Genomic DNA, 18171 nt, shown 5'->3' on the forward strand with positions numbered 1-18171 from the left:
TAATAAAAAAAAACAAATAAATACGCAAAAGAAAAAAAAAAAAAGAATCAAGGCTACTGGTTTGCTGTTCGACAGTTTCAGGAATTTTCTTCTAGCTATTCCAATGCACTAAAAGCTAAAGAGGGATATCTATATAGCGCATAAGATTGTCCTCCAGAGTGACCTCTCGACTCCATTTGAAATCTCTCAGCCACTAAACTTTGTTTCATTTCACTTCCCCCTTTTGATCAAGAAAATTTCCTCAATCCCACGATGCCAGGTCAAGGCTGATCCCTGGGAGTCAAGTCCCAACCTTAGAATTTTTTAATATTCGAAGTCTTTTTCATTGCCATTGTAGCTGAATCCTAGCTGATCCATACTTTTTGGAAATGTTAAGACTACAGACTACAGTCACTATTATTTTTGTCTTCCCAGAGTCTTTCCCATTTTCCTTCTGCTTAACAGCAGCCCTTCTCTTTTATGGAACTCCACCATTTTTTGAGGACCTATTAAGGTTGTTAATCTATACCTCATTCTCCCAGCCCCCAGCCCCCATACTATTAGGTTGAACTATATGAAATGACCTTTTGTGTTGCTAAAAACGGTCAACTGTTAGCAATTTCATATGGGTCAATCAAACAATACCCCAAGGGTAAACAAGAGGCACAAGCTAGACCAAAGGAGTCCTCATAAATTTCCTAGACAGTAAGTATAGCCCATCCTTCTTGATTCACCAGTTATTAGATATAGGCCTAAGGCTGTCAGTGGTAGAGAGATCCTGAATGCCCTGAGTTCCAGGTCTAGTCCCTGATGCCCTCGACTTTTTGCAGTTCTATCTTCAGTTCCAGCATCTACTCTAACATCCCTCCCACTTAACTATGTAGCTTAACAAATTCCCTGTGTGCAAGCTATTGCTTGCAAGCCAAAGTTCCCATTTAAGTCATTAACCAAATGGATATGCCTTTCTAAACTGTTCTCAATTTATGAAAGATGAGTTATATCTTTAAATTACAAACACAGTTAAAATATTTGTGTATCATAAGCCAGAACACACAATTCTTTTGGGAAGTCAGCAGAGCCTAGAAGAAAGAGTATCAGAGTATAATGCCAAGGTTACAGTTCTGGATTTTAGTACCGACTTGTTAACCAACTTTTTCCTTTGGCAAGTCACTTAACTTTAATGTACTTTATGACTTAAAAAAAAAAAAAAGACTTTTTATTTTGTGAAACTTGGACAGTCACATGAAAGGTGGGTCAGCTTGTAAAACACCTACCATGATCTGCTACATACTGTGAAAGGACACAAAGACAATTTTTCAAAGGGCATTACAAGCACAGAGTTAACTATTAACAATGCCCCATGTTTATATTATAGCTTTCATATTTATTACCTCATCTCCCTCCTTACACTATCTATATTTTATATTTGAGGAAAACAGCTTGATAAGTTAAATAGCTTGCCCAAGGTCACCAAACTAGGATTGATATCTGAGACTCAAACATACATCTCAACTCCCAATTTAAGTACCCTTTACTCTATTTTATGCTGTACTGTAGCAATAATCTCATGAAGAGAGAATAAATATATCCTTTCACGAAGCCACTGGAGCAGTTTAAATTGTTGAGTAATATAATCAGATTTTAGTTTTTAAATGATTATTCTGGCTGCTGGGAGAATGGACTGGAACAGAGTAAGAGTAAATGCAAGGAAACCAGACAGGAGGCTACTATAGAAACCCATGCGAAACCTGCTGGTGACCTAGGCTAGGGTTAAGATGTTCATGTCTCAATTTTCCCGGGACAAATACGTCTGCTATCTCAATTCAAATATTATCATAGTTTCCCTTCTTTCACTCTGACGTTTCCCAGTTTAGACAGTCTATTATAAGGTTACTCTAGTTAAGACAGCATTAACAGAGAAGTACAGGAACACAGTATTTGATCTCCACGGTACCCTATAGCTCTAAAATTCTATATTCCTTTCCTGTCTAAAATCCTGGCTCTTAACATCTGCAGTGCCATGAATCTCTTTGAGTATAAAAGTTGTGGTAGAATAGTGTATGAGCTTCAGTGTTAGGACTGCCTGAGTAAATTGGTTTAGTACTTAAAAGCTCTGATACCAGTTTCCTCATGTGTAATTTCCTCATGCTAATCTGTGCTTATCTAGGCTTGTCAGGATGATTAGTTGAATTCATAGCACTGACATATGGTGAAGGTTCAGTAAGTTATTATCCTGTATAGTGATGGTCTTTACTGTACTGTTTGTTATTGCCACAGAATTGTAAATGATCTAAAGTCCATGGATGGGGTTAAACTATGATATGTTCACATCATGGAATACCATGCAACAATTAAAAAACAATGAGGCAGCCAGGCACGCCCACCCTCTCTATCTCCACTCCTGCCCCATGGACCTGCCACCGCGAGCTCCAGAGTGCAGCTTCCCGGGGCAGTGGGCTGCAGGAACTCCACCGCCACCATGCAGACATAGGCCAAGGCCTTGAAGGAGCAGTTAAAGATGTAACAGAAGAATCAATAACAGAAGATGACAAAAGGAGAAACTATGGAGGGGTGTATGTTGGCCTACCATCTGAAGCTTTCAATATGGTGACCAGCCAAACAAAGACTGTACGAAAAAACTACAAGAAAATAATATCTTGACTCAGTAATCAAGAGCTTGCTCATCAAGATTTAGAAGGAATTTGGCTCCACAGGAGATTATAATGTGCAGGCATTTCCAAGGAAATTCTGAACAGTCAAGTCTCCTCCCTCTAAAAAACAAACAGAAAACAAACTTTAGGTATATAGTTAAAACCAGGGCACATGTTTAATGTTGGGGTAACAGAAGGGAATTGACTATACAGTATATTCATTTATGGAACTTTCCATTGTTCATGTTTGAAAGACAAGTTAACAAACTGTCTTGGAGGCTGTGTTTGCCCAGCCTGGTCTGCTGGGCTCCAGCAACCTTTCCTACTGGCCATTCAACACAGTTCATGGAGATCATGCCTTTTCACTGAATCTTTTTTGATAGTTTTTATATATAATGGAATCTTTATTCTATTTATAACTTAAGATAATAATGGTCTATAAATGAATTACCCATATAAAGTACTATATTTGTCTGTTATCTTTCACTATTTCTAATTATTAATTTTTAGCTGTAAAATCATTAAATTGATTCTTACTGTGGTCACTTTCCATTTTTTTTCTATTTGGTTTTGGCTTTATTTAAATGTCAATATTTTCTTTACCAGGAATAATGAATTACATTGTAACATTTCAAAATAAACTAGTTAAATTTGTATGTCATGTGCACATTTTGATTAAATTCCTATTTTCTTATTCAAGGCTTATGTAACTATAGATACTTCCTAGACATTGAATTTCCCACACTACCTCTGTATAATCACAACATCTCTTCATGTTAATTCTATACTGTTTTCAAGGACTCATGATGGATGGTTAGTGGAATATTTGGAAAAATCTTTATTTGTTGTGGACCATGTGTCTCTATGTAGTACTACAATGTAAATTACTCAATTTACCAATGTATTTCAACAATTAAAACATTTTTATCCCTCTTTAAAAAAAAACACAAAAAACAAAAACAATGAGGCAGGTCTGTAAGCCAAAATTTGGAAAGATCTACAAGATAACTTAAAAGCAAACTGCAAAACTATACTTACTGAATAATTTATTAAAACACAAACGTGCCAAAAACACTTCTAAAAAATAAAACACACATACAAGACTACAGATTAATGTGTATATAATATACATACATATATATACATATATGTATACACACATATATAGGAAAAAGTCTGGAAGCATACATATCAAAATGGTTATTGGGTTACCTCTGGCTAGGAGAATATATTAGAAAGGTGGGGATAAAGAGAAATGTGTGTTTTATAATCTAAGTATTTCTTTATTATTTAAGTTTCACAATGCAAATGCATCATATGTTACTTATATACTTTGTTTATGCTAAAATGTATTGTTTCTTAAGCTTGATACACAAGTTTCCTCTAAGAACACTGTTCCAATTTCATAAAGGAGCATATGAGAGTAAAATGCAATTAACTTAAATTTGTATTCACAGGTTACCAGAGCTTGAACAGAGACTACCTTAGAGTCCTACAACCCTCCCCACCATTCTGAAAAATTAGGTGACAGCATAAACTGGGGACAGAGCTCCTTCCACAGATGACTATATAATCCATTATTCTTGCTCTTCCCCTGTTGAAAACTCCTCTTATTTTTTCTCTCCCAATCCCTAATATACCACGCTATCATTCACAATCAACTTTTTAGGAATACATTTGTTCAGTAAATAGAATATACCTCTTTCCTGGGGGCTTTTTTATTTTCCTTTATATTAATCAAAGTCTATTAGTTCCTTTTCCTTCCTTATACCACAGTAGTCCCTTACGTTTTTGCTCCTTCTCAAAATAGTTCCTACCCTTGGCAGTTGAAATAGGAACTACAAATGAACTCTTAAGGGTTCTTAAACTCATTGGGGTGGGGATGGGGAGTAGGGGGAGGTGGGAGGGGGAAGTTCATAAAACTCTCATCCATCAGTCTATTTATTTGCATAAGTCTCTTATTGGAGGTGCAAGCAAATTTATAAATTATTAAATTTTAATATCCACTACTACAGTTGTAAAAATTATAGTAACGTTTTATTATACTGAATCAGTTAACTTGTCTCCTAAATTATCAAGAAATGTGTTACTTTTACAGATATAGTGTATTCTATTCTAAATATCTAAAAGTTGGCAATCCAGTACCATATTAGAATGAGATATGCTTACAAATTTTAGCACTGTTTGAATTTTAATGATCTTTATGTAAAATCTTTCTTTAATGTAATACTTTTTGGTGTCCTAAATAAGGCATACAATTAAAATGTAACCACTTCCTGGTGACTCAGTCTTCATTAAGAATATTTACTATGCAAGCATTGTGATAAAATTGATGCTCTCAAAGGCTATTATATTTCTAATTAAATAATTGAGAGTACCACATTTTCAAATTTCTTTCTTCATAGATTTTCTGCTTTCCTCAGAATTAACTATGCTTGTCTATAACAACATTCCCTTCTGCTCTAATTCCCTACATCATGGGAAACTAAATAATCCAAGCTTACTAGAACTCTATTTTATAAGAGAAAATAGGCTCTGAAATGAAGGTTTCTTCCGTTAAACACTAATTTATATTACATGTATGCATATATACGCATGCTGAATTGTGCAACAAAGGAAACAGATTTAAGACTAGAAAAAGATAAAAGGAATAAATATTTATTGGTGCCCACTTAGTGCTAGGCAGTATGATAGAGACACTTATGATGTCATCTGATTTAAGACTCTCAATGGCCCCATGAAGGAGGTAGAATATCCCTATTTTACAAATGCATACAGTGAAGCCTTGAGAAATAATTGCCTAAGATCATATAGCTATTAAGCTGTAGAGCTAGGGTCTGACCCAAGTTTGTCAGATCTAAAACCTAGCTCTTTTCCATGCCAGACTGCACATTATGTTAGGAAGTATACACGGACACTCAGAGCTAAATTTAGGACTCATTTTGCCACAGGAGAATAGTAACATTAGAACTCAGTTCTCCTGATTCCAATTCAGTTTCATGCCTCTACTTTTACTAATAAAAGGATTTCTTTGCTTTCTTTTTGGTTCTTAGATAGTTCCAGATAGCTGCAGTTACCATGTAAGTGATCTTTGGATAAATGAGATGTTAAAATATATGGCAGGATTTCTGATTCTGGTTAATATGCAGTAGGTGCCCATACCCTAACCCTTTTACTAATTACAACTTTGGACAGAATACACAGAGCAACATCTGAGGACTCTGAAGAGTAAATACTAGCAGGTAGACTGAAAAGGGAAATCAAACCTTGAAGAACAACCCAAACGTAAATGAGTTCCTTGCTTTATATCCTCCCCACCCCCCACATCTTCCACCTTGGACTCCAGAGCAACATGAATCCCAGAATTTATACAGAAAAAGCTCCAAATAAAACTCTTTTCTCTGGCCAGAATACTGACAAGAGGGGAGGAGTGCTGCAGGACAGTCTTTTTACTCTCCCAACCCTTCATCTGACAAGCCCCAGTTAGTTTGCTAACTAACCCCTGCTCTAGAGAAACACGTTCAAGAATGTTCACAGCACTATTGTTCACAATAGAAACAAACTGATGTAATCAACTGAATGAGGATAGGCTTTGTGCTGGTTTGGAGCTTTTATGTACCCCAGAAAAGACCATGTTCTTTTTTTTTTTAATTCAGTTTTATTGAAATATATTCACATACCATATAATCATCCATGGTATACAATCAACTGTTCATAGTATGATCATATAGTTATGCATTCATCACTATACAATCTATTTCTGAACATTTTCCTTACATCAGAAAGAATCAGAATAAGAATAAAAAATAAAAGTAACAGAAAGAACACCCAAACCACCCCCCCATCCCACTCTATTTGTCATTTAGTTTTTGTCCTCACTTTTCTACCCATCCATCCACACACTAGACAAAGGGAGTGTGATCCACAAGGCCTTCACAATCACACTACGACCATGTTCTTATAATCCATTCTTGTGGGTGAAGACCTATTGTGGGTGGGATCTTTTGATTAGGTTGTTTCAAATGAGATGTGACCCAGTCCACTCAAGGTGTGGAGTACTTCGTTAGAGGATAAAAGGTAGACACATTTGGAAAGAAAGCACAGAGAGAAACACCCAGAGAAGGAAGAAGGACCCACAGAGTGAGCCATTAAAACCAGAACCCAAGAGAGAAGGACCAGCAAACATTGCCATGTACCTTCCCATATGACAGAGGAACCCCAGATGCCAGCAGCCTTTCTTCAGAGACTGTTTCCTCTTTTTTTTTTTTTTTTTACCTTGCAAAGGTATCCTCTTGTTGATGTCTTAATTTGGACATTTTCATGGCCTTCAAATTTTAACTTGTAACTTAATAAATCCCCATTGTTAAAAGCCAACCCATTTTTTTTTTTTTTTTTTTTTTTTGGTATATTGCATTTCAGCAGCTTTAACAAAATTGAAACAGGCTTTAATCTGGAGTGTCAGAATCCTTTATAAACAGAATGGAATTCAGACATAGAAAGAGTCATGGGAAGAAGACAGAAGTCAATAGACCTTGGAAGAAAAGGAGAAGACATTGCCAAGTGATGAAAAAGCCAAGGAACCCCAAGAATTGCTGGTCAGCCGGAAGATATAGACCCCAGGAGAAAGCAAGCCTTCTAGCCTCTGAAACAGAGAGCCAAGAAATACTTGTTGTTTAAGAAAACCCACTGCATGGTATTTCTTCTAGCAGCTGAGAAACTAAGACATCATCTAAAAAACAAATACTAAAAAACTTTAAAACAGCCTCTGGTCTTCCCTTCCCAAATCACACGTTAAGATAACTGGGCAAGCCTTATCGGGTAGAATGGTAATAGCATAATAGCAGAAGAGGGTTAGATGAGCTGATAAAGGTAAAGAACTATCAGAAACCAGTTAACAATAATATGCATTCTTTACAGTTAAAAAAAAAAATCAAATGGCACTTGCCTGAAAGATTATCAGTAGGGAATATATTAAATAAACGGTTATACTATGGAATACTATGTAGCTCTTAAAAAGGAAGGAGTACGTTTATAATCACTAACAAGGAAGTTTAGTAATAGTGAAGACATACTGTGAAGAAGGGAAATTAAAAAACAATTTTCAGAGCAAATTTTATAGTGTAGACCTGTGTAAAATTGTATATTCACAGGAATACATGTACATACAGATATTTACAAGTAAAGAGTATGTCTCTGGGATGTGGGACTTCTGAGGATTTTTGCTCTTTATACTGTTTTAATTTCAATTTTCCACACACACAAAAATCTCTGTAGACAAAATTTAACTAAATATTTTCTCAGTAAAGAAAAGCAAAGCTAATTAAGGCTGTGGTATAAACCTATTTAGTAAAATACTTAAATTTTCAGGGCAAGTTTGGTAATATGTAGATTTGTATACATAGTGAACATTCAAAGGAATGTTCTCAGCACTAATAAGAAACACAAAAATTGATGCAATACATCCAAAGAAAGACTCAGCCCTTAAACATTACTTCTTCAAAATTCAAAACAAAGTACAACTGATTTGTCACTTTAGTGAACTCATATTGGATGGTATTTAGTAATTTAAACCACGTCATTGTTTTGTTCCAAACTTCAATTAGTTTTCTTCATGTATTGCTGCACAGAAACAGAAATATTTAAGTACTGTATTTAGAAGTCAATGCATTATGAACTCTACAACAGTCAAATTTTATTTGTGTATTTGAACTAGAGGAAAATATATTCATAGAAATTATGGCAGCTCATGAGCGTATGTTTATATTTAAGCAGGAATTAATGTTTCTTACTAAGATTCTATTTCCAAAAGTAAATATCTCAAAAAAGCTTTAACTAAATAAGGCATTTTAATTGTTAAAGCTTAGAAATTTCCTTTCTTTAGTAAATGACAACATTAATTACCTCCAGTTAACAATATGATTATATGGAAAAAGACTAATTTCTGGCTTCAATGAAATAACACAAATAGCATTGTTGACTTGTTTTCTATTTTTAAAATTAAGTTTGTTTTTTCCTTGTAAGGTATTATTACTAAAACTTCATCTACTAATATAAATTGTAAGAGAAATTGTGTTAAATAAAAGAAAATGAAAAGCTATTTTTGCTATTGTACTCTAAGCATAGCAGTTAGTCCAAGGGAAGGGCTTTACTTCACTCTACCATCAGGATTCATTCATAATTGAAGTGGTCTTTCTTCAAAGTGTAATTTAATTTAACACAATTAAAAACAGATATTTAGATAATTTTGTTTTTGATAGTTTTTTGGTTAGCCTTCATAAAAGCAAGCCAATTACATAATTTCTGGTTTATTATTATTTAAAAGAGGTACTTTTTCATTATTTTTCCATTAAAAGTTGCTGTTTCAATTTTTTCCTCAATTTATTTACTAACAGAAGTATAATGTATATTATATCCTGGTCATCCTTTTATAGCAGAGGTGGGGGAGAGAAGCAAGTTGAGCCAAGCCTACTCTACCCTTGCAACAGGATACATTTGTTTATAAAATTGGTACCATTTAAGTACTTTGTAAATATATGTAGACCAATATTTATGCCTTTATTGAAACAAATGTTTAAAGAGACATCCCAAAGCTGGGGTGGGGGAGGGGGCGCAAGGGATCTAGATTCATTCACAACCCTCAGACTTCTTTTGTCATGAGAAGTAAAAATCTGAGAGACGGGTTTCAATTTCCAGGAAAGGAGGACATATATGTTACAAGTACAGAAGTTCCTAAGTGTAGAGGAACCACACATGAAGCGGGACCAGCAAGCTGCCTTCCATTTTTACTACCTACGTTATAAGCAACATTAAACGAGTTCTGTGTTTCCTGCTGCCTTCCCAGATAGTTCCCGAGCAAATCACACCTCTTTAAATCTCACAACATACCTTACATTCTGAGGAAATCCTCCCAGTCCATGTGGCTGACCACAAAGCACTATTATATTGTCACAAATAAAAACTTCAGACAGATTTCGTTCTGCCCCTTTGCTTTCTGAACTAAAGGAAAGTTTTCTACTTACTTATAAAGGAAGACAAACTGAAACAGAGCAAACACAAGCACATGCAGGCAACAGGGAAGAGGATACAGAAAAAAAAAAACTGGGCTGCTTGGGGAATGGCTAAACCCGAAGGCAGCAGAAACACATGAATTAATGCACCATATGAATATTTGCAACAATAATTTGGTTGTCCCTGGGCACTACTTTTCTAATCTCCTTTTAACTGGTTAAGGGGAAAGTAGAATTGCTTCACATACAAAACCCAATTTTTGTCTTCTGAAACTGAAACACAAAACACATTAAATAGTTTCTATAAAAACAGTTTAAAGCCACCAAAGTGAATGTTTTTCCTACTGGAAATAAACAATGTGTATACAAAGCGACAAATCATAAAACGTTTTTTTTTACTTTTACTTTTGTTTAAAACAGAATGAAATCTGCATGGACTGGAAAGAAACTAAAAGAATTATCACTTATTATTCTGGCTTGCTAATACTGCCAGAATGCAAAATACCAGAAACAGATTGGCTTTTTCAAACGGGGTTTATTTGGTTACAAAGTTGCAGTCTTAAGGCTATAAAAGTGTCCAAGCTAAGGCGTCAACAATAGGGAACCTTCACAGAAGAACGGCCAATGGCATCTGGAACACCTCTGTTGTCTGGGAAGGCACATGGCTGGCGTCTTCTTCCTTTGCTCCCAGGTTGCGTTTCAACTCCTCTCTCAGCTCCTGTGCTTTCTTCAAAATGTTGCTCTTGGGGCATTCTGTCCTCTCCTAGCTTCTCTGGAATAAACACTGGACTAGCACCCCCAAAGTATCAGCAAAAGTCTGCTCCCAGTGGCCTTCTTCAAAATGTCTCTTTTGGCTGCAGCAGCGTCTGGGCCTGTGTGGCTCTTTTAAAGTACTCCAGTATATCAATCAAGATGCACGCTGAATGAGTAGAGCCACAACTCCAAGGAAATAATCCAATCAAAGGTATTACCCACATTTGGGTGGGTCACATCTCCATGGAAACAACCTAATCCAAAGGTTCCAACCTAATCAACACTAATTTATCTGCCCCCACAAGACTGCATTAAAAAACATGGCTTTTTCTGGGGGACATAATATATCCAAACTGACACAATTATCACTGATTTTTAAACATCTAAATGTTAAGATCATGGTTTATTTATTATAACTGTTTCACTAAATAAAATAATGAATGTTAGTAACTAACAATGAGAAAGTAATTTTTCTTAATCACTAATTTTCCAAATTATTTAAAAATATTACCACTGTAGTAAGCAACCTATGATAATAAACAATTTACAACTGATCAGATATTCCTGTTTTAAACACCCATCCTTATAATAATGTCAATCTGTTATATGTAAATGGATTCAAATTACTAGCATCTTTAGTCTATCTGTTTAACAAAACCAGGTAAAAATTAATGAATGCAACATGTATTTATTTTCTGATAACCTCTTTTAAAGCTAACTAAAGAATAAATTCATCAAGATACATTTCAAAACAAAGCTATCACTGGTTCATTTCTTCCAATTTGTTGCTTTTAAGCTTTATATCTATAATTGAGAAAAGCAAATTTAAACCAACCCATCTAAAACAGAAACAAAATGAGAATTATAAGCATACAGGCCCAAAAGTGCATGCACATTCTCTCTCCCTCTTTCCCTCTCTCCCTCTTTCTGTGTATGTGTGTGTATATATATAGATATATATAGTGAAATGGATGAAAATTAAACCAAAGTAAACCTGTAAAGGTCTGCTACAAAGATTGATATAATGAAAACACTGATAGTAAAGCTGATAAATTACAGAGGAGGGAAGCCAAATGATCCAGATTAATATTTACAAAAGAGAAGTAAGTCAAAATCATCAAAACAATGTTTCCACAAACAAAGCTCGGGAAAGTACTTCTCTCTTAACTTAGTACAGATTCATCAAAGTATAGAAGCTACCTGAAAGATTAATGGGAGTTACGTGTGCTGAGGAGTGTGCAATGTGTCTGAAACAAAGGGTGTTTAGGACAGACTACATAGATAGAATCAGAGCAGACAGAACAGGAAATACGATACAAAAGAAATGTAGTATACTAGGCACAGACTAGGAAGGAGTAAAAATTTTTGCTATTGACTGATGACAGGCTCTGAAGCTGATTATACTTCAATCACCAAATTTAAGATTGTAGTTTTTAAATTCATATTTCAACTAGTTGTCTTTACAATAAAGGTAGCCAATTAATAAATCTATGCTCACCACCTCCTAAGGTTAAAACTTCTGTAATCAAGTGTCAGGAAATTCTGTAACCAAGGGCCTTCTAACTGATTTATGACATAAAGACTCTGCTTATACATCACAGTATGTCTTGCTTCTTTTTACCACCTCCCATTTGTTGATTAGTAGCAATTTATAGGTTATACATCTGGGTATTCCTTTTCTTCTCAAACCAAAATCTAATTTCAGATAAGAAAGCTAGTTGTTCCTAGTCTCAGGTTAGTTTCTATGCTCTAGAATCATCTTCCCCCTTTACTATCACAGTTAAACATCTTTTGCAAAAGGCCCACTAATTCAATCATTCACTCACTCATCGATTCAAGTATTTGAATACTATTATACATAAAAAATTTTCAAGATGCTGAGGAGAATCCAAAACAGTTTAACTCAGAAATTTATCCACCAGAAATTAAAAATAAGAGAACAGGTTCAATAGAGTTATTCAAGACAGAACTGATGAAACATGGTCACTGATTAGATGAAGGGATGAAAAGTGGAAGAGGAGTCCATGTTTCTATTTGGAAGACTGACTAAATGATTAGGTACCATTCAGCTACATAAGAAATAAAGGAGAAGAGAAGCAGCATATTAACAGGGTTTGGAGAAGGAATCAACAGGGGAAATGATTATTAACATGAGAGGGATGCAACAGAGTTCAAGAGGTAGAGATGTGAAGTGCTAAAATAGGAAACACAGGTCAAAGAATGAGCCTTGAAAAGAGATGTGTCTTACCTAAAAAGGAAGAAAAGAAGTTAAGAACAGGTCCAAAGATGTTTGTTTTTATTCTTAAATTTTTATCCTGTGAAGAGGAGACAAGGTCACCTGGTAAGAGGAGCTGGTTAAAGGGCCTGAGCTGAAGTGTTAAGTGTGCAATTATGTATATCAGCTGACTCATCACATTGCAGGATGTTAATTATAGTTTTATAAAGTTACAATTTAAATTCTTAACTAGATTGTAAAGTCCTCTAGGAGAGAAGTTATTTTGTTTCAACACCTGGAAAGCACCACATGTAGCAGGAATTCTCCAAAGTATGGTTGATTTGTTGTGATCCCAACACTAGAACCAGTAGCAAAGACAGGATAAAACAACGAGTAAGATAGAGATTCCTACTATCTTGGTGTCATGCACAAGACTAGGCTGCTTTAGAAGCACAGAACTCCTTACATTAGGAGCCTTACAGAGCTGGGAATGGGTTCTAGAAGAAACTATTTTAGCCAATGAGTGTACGAAAGAAAAGACTCATTAAAGAGCACTTAAAAAATGCTAGTTGAATAGTAAAAGTTCTATAAATGTTAGCTATTACTAAAATAATTATTAAAATTCCAAAATAAAGGTCTGATAAACCTATACCTAGGTTACCTTAATTTGTTAAGATGAGTAAGATTTTCAGGGTCCCTAGAGTAGTTAATCAGTTGGAGGTTTCCTGATATTTAGACGCTGAAACATCAACAGAAAGAGATATTATGTTACTAATTATATATTAGCTAAATTCTATTTCATAATCAGAAAGTTAAAAATGGACTAAACTGAATTAACAGAAGAGATGAAAGCAACACAAACATATATACTTGCTTGATAATCACTTTTAACATTTAGTGAACTTCTAACTATACAAGGGCTTGAAAAAGAGTCTCCAGCCCTAAAATGAATGTTTTAGTGGGAAAGAGGAAAATGTAAACAAATAAATACAATAAAGTACTATACGATAGTTGCCCTGATAGACACATACAGAAAATAGTGGGAACCCCCTCCAAAAAAAAGTAGTCAGCTTTTAATGGGAGAGGGAAGCAAGAAAGTCCAGTCTCTGGAGCAAGCTATTTTTCTGTTAAAAAAAATGTTGATAAGAAATTGTTTTTTAAAGCAATGCAATTAACAGAGCCAACTATGTAAGCCCAATCAAATATCAAAATATAACTTCTAAATTATGAATAAGATTACAGATATATCATGTGATTTAAGAACTGAGGTAGTGAAGACAGGCAGGGGCGAAGAGGAAACATTATCAAATCAATAACCACTATTATAAACTGAATCTAGAAAACTTGACAACTGCATTCCTAATACTATGTACATGAAAGGCATACATACTGAAATATGTCATATAAAACTGAGTTATTGGATTTAGTTTGCAACTTTAGGGTTTTTCTCTGCAGGGGAGGGGTGGTGAAAGGAATAACTAATGGGCTCTTATCAATTTTGAAAGCAAATAGGACATAATTCTTTAAAACAATAAGAGACAGAACAATATTTTATATGTACATAAAACTGAAAATGGAAAGAGATTATAAAAGGCTCAAGAAAATCTTGCTTTCTTTTCGAGGGGATTCAATTTGTTGAACTTCAATAGAAATTTTGTGAGATTGTGCTATTGTCTTAATTGTATTTTTTTATTTTTTATATTTTACTTTTTATTCCTAATTGTATTTTTACCCAATTGTCATCACAGGTCAAGTGTAGTGGCTGAAAATTAAGTGAATATATGCATAGCCATCTCAGATACTTTAAGTATATCTGGAAGATCTGCAAGGAAGATTAACTCTTCTTATGCATTGACTTTTAGACCACGTCCAAACTGGCGAGAACTATTTTTCTTATCTTCCTTTGCAAATGTGCCTGGGGCATTTGAACAATGAAAGATCTAATACGCTATTAGACTAACATAAAAATGCAATTAACATATAACTGTGCAAATCAGTACAGATCATTCATCATTTAAATTAGGTAGCATAAGGTCTTTAAAAGTAAAACTAAAATGTTTAGCTTTCCACATAATACTTCTTCATTCTACCTGTATTGAGTGACTAATTTGTCAAACACCATATAAAGTCCCAAGGACACAAATTAAATTGAGATACAGTTCTTCTCACATTAAAAAAAAATTAAGAAAGAAGTTAGGAAAAGATATTATAAAACATCTAAGTGTAAAATATGTAACATATATCAATAAGAAAACAAAAAAACCCAATAGAAAAATGTGAAAAAGATGAACAGGAAGAGAAGGAAGGAGAGAGGAAGAGAGAATGGATCATCCTCCCTAGTAATTCCAGACATGCAAAATAAAATCACAAGATACTATTTCACATCCATGAAAATAAAAAATGTAGTGTCTAGTAACACCAAATGTCTCAAATCTAGAGCATCAAGTTTTATATATTTTGAAGGATACAATGGTAACATGCGACTTCAATTATTATTGTAATATTTTATCTCTGAAGCAATGTAATGAGCACACAGTGTTCAACATGTTATTCTCCATACATTTTTGTATGACTGAAATATTTTAGGGAAATGTTCAGAACAACATGTGCAAAGGCAAGGATGTATCGAAGAGTCTAATCTGTTAATGTTGGATCAAAGCCTTTACTCTGGATATAACTCTGCTGATTTGTGTTCCATGATTTTCTGTCATAAACCACACCCATAATACTTCACCCTAAAGTTTTTTTTTGTCTTGGTTTCCTTAAAGTAAAGTAAGAACTTAACATTTGCAGAAATGTCCAGAATAATGTAGACAGTACGTTACCTTTCATCTAAGAAAGAGAAAAATATGACTATATACAGATATTTGCTTTGGGGGAAAAAAAATGCAGGAATAAAACAACAACTAAGAAAGACAGCTACCAAGAGGGAGACAAAGAACACACTGCAGGGGATAGGGCTGCAAGGAAGACTTCCCTTAGTATAGATTATTGTCTGTATGACTTGGAGATATTGAAAAAATTTAGGTAAGTATAAGAAACTGTATCAAAATAAAAAAAGGTAATAACTAAATATTAAATGCAAAACAAAACAAGCGATCTTAACTTTATATTGAGTCCGTGGCTTAACCATACAGAATTTTAAACGAGTTGTCTGTATATACCTGGAGATATATATCCTAAGGACAAAAAGCAAGCACACAGTATCTTAAACTATTTTCAGAAATCATACTGGCATTGTTACCTTAACACATATATATCTATGTATGCATTTATAGAATAAAGCAAATGAATCATTATGACAATTATTTTTAGGAACCAATATTTTCAGAATAAGAAAAACTATATAACATCAAAGCACTTATAGCCCATAAGTTTATATTTAAATTAGAAATAAAGTATGAACTCTTTCAAAAGGAGAAAATAAAGATCTGTTGTGTTTGATTTTGTGCAAATTTACTTCCCAGCTCCTGTAATTTGTTTAACAAAACAATCAAATGTTTTATTTGTTTACAAAGAAAACTGAAGTGATGGTCCAAGCAAAGGAAAAAATTAAAGGATTAGAAACCATCGTTGAGGCAGATCACTCCTGGAACATTCCACACAAAGAATTTTTAAAAATGATCCCAAATATGCTCAAAGAGCAAAAGGAAAACATGGACAAAGAGCTAAAGGAAGTGAGGAAAACGAAAGATGAACACAAAGATAATACCAATGGACAGAAATTATGGAAAGGAACCAAACAGAGCTGAAGACCACAGTAGCTGAAATTTAAAACCCCCTAGAGGGGTTCAATAGCAGATTGGAGCTAGCAGAAGAAATAATTGGTGAACTTCAAGATAAGACAATTGAAAGCATCCAGCCTGAGAAACAGAAGGAAGAATGAAGAAAAGTGAACAGAGCCTGAGGAACCTGGGGGAAACCACCCAGTAAACTGATATACACACTGTGGGAGTCCCAGAAGGAGAAGAAAGAGAAAAAGGGACAGAGAGAATAGTCAAAGAAATACTTGCTGAAAACCTCCTAAATTTAGTGAAAGACATGAATATATACACAGCCAAGATGCTCAACGAACGCCAAACACAATAAATCCAAACAGGCCCATACCGCAGCACATTATAATCAAACTGTCAAATGACAGAGATAAAGAGAGAATGCTGAAAGCTGCAAGAGGAAGGCAACCGTCATTTACAGGGGATCATCAATAAGGTTAAATGGCAATTTCTCATCAGAAACCATGGAGGGAGACGAAAAGGCAGTTAGATAACATATTTACACTGCTGAAAGTAAAAAACTGCCAACTAAGAATTATACCTCTGGCAAAACTGTCTTTGAAAACTGAGGGAACCCTGATACATCCCAGAGTACTGTGGGCAGAGAATAAAAAGTACGTACAAAGCCCCCTTGAGGGACCGGGGGGAAATGTGGAAATATTAAACTTCCCCACGTGGGGAATTCCTGATTATTCTCACAAGCCTTGGAGACTACCAGTTTAGTAGGCCAAGCCCTTGATCTTGGGGCTTGCCCTTATAAAGCTTGTTACTGCAAAGGAGAAACTAAGCCTACTTACAATTGTGCCTAAAAGTCACCCCCAGAGAGCCTCTTTTGATGCTCATGTGGCCTCTTTTGCTAAGCCAACTAGGCAGGTGGACTTGCTGCCTTCCCCACTACGTGGGACATGACTCTCAGGGGTGTTAATTTTCCTGGCAGCATGGGATATGACTCCCAGGGATCAGCCTGGACACATCATCATAAGATTAAGAAAGACTTCTGGACAAAAAGGGGGAAGAGAAATGAAACAAAGTTTCAGTGGCTAAGAGATTTTAAATGAAGTCAAGGGCGGGGCAAGATGGCAGACTGGTGAGCTGTATGTTTTAGTTACTCCTCCAGGAAAGTAGGTAGAAAGCCAGGAACTGTGTGGACTGGACACCACAGAGCAATCTGACTTTGGGCATACTTCATACAACACTCATGAAAACGTGGAACTGCTGAGATCAGCGAAATCTGTAAGTTTTTGCGGCCAGGGGACCCGTGCCCCTCCCTGCCAGGCTCAGTCCCGGGGGAGGAGGGGCTGTCAGCTCCGGGAAGGAGAAGGGAGAATTGCAGTGGCTGCTCTTACCGGAAACTCATTCTACTGATTCAAACTCCAACCATAGATAGACTGAGACCAGACACCAGAGACTCTGAGAGCAGCCAGCCCAGCAGAGAGGAGACAGACATAGAAAAAAAACAACACGAAAAACTCCAAAATAAAAGCAGAGGATTTTTCGAGTTCTGGTGAACACAGAAAGGGGAAGGGCGGAGATCAGGCCTTGAGGCGCATATGCAAATCCCGAAGCAAAGCTGATCTCTCTGCCCTCTGCACCTTTCCTTAATGGCCCTGGTTGCTTTGTCTATTAGCATTTCAATAACCCATTAGATCTCTGAGGAGGGCCGTTTTTTTTTTTTTTTTTTTTTTTTAAATCCTTTTTGCTTTTTCTAAAACAATTACTCTAAGAAGCTCAATACAGAAAGCTTCAAAGAATTGAAATTTGGGCACGTCAAGTCAAGAGCAGAACTAAGAGAG

General features: G+C 35.3%; 1 protein-coding gene across 5 annotated transcripts in view; it reads right to left on the bottom strand.

The window, feature by feature from the left end:
• The window catches only part of EML4 (EMAP like 4), a 216724-nt gene that overhangs the window by 139605 nt on the left and 58948 nt on the right, over nucleotides 1–18171 (bottom strand). For 3 of the 5 annotated variants that reach the window (XM_037807770.1, XM_037807768.1, XM_037807773.1), the window contains exons 1-2: nucleotides 2567–2574; nucleotides 2364–2478 (exon numbers count right to left, since the gene is read on the bottom strand). The exons of 1 other annotated variant lie outside the window; for it this stretch is intronic. In XM_037807770.1, coding sequence (XP_037663698.1) covers nucleotides 2364–2478; nucleotides 2567–2569 — 118 coding nt within the window. In that variant the 5' untranslated portion in view covers nucleotides 2570–2574. Of the gene's footprint in view, nucleotides 1–2363; nucleotides 2479–2566; nucleotides 2751–18171 lie in introns of those variants that run through there. One more of the 5 variants, XM_037807772.1, reaches the window with a different exon arrangement.

Source organism: Choloepus didactylus, chromosome 17 (assembly GCF_015220235.1).
Source record: "Choloepus didactylus isolate mChoDid1 chromosome 17, mChoDid1.pri, whole genome shotgun sequence".
NCBI classification, from domain to species: Eukaryota; Metazoa; Chordata; class Mammalia; order Pilosa; family Megalonychidae; genus Choloepus; species Choloepus didactylus.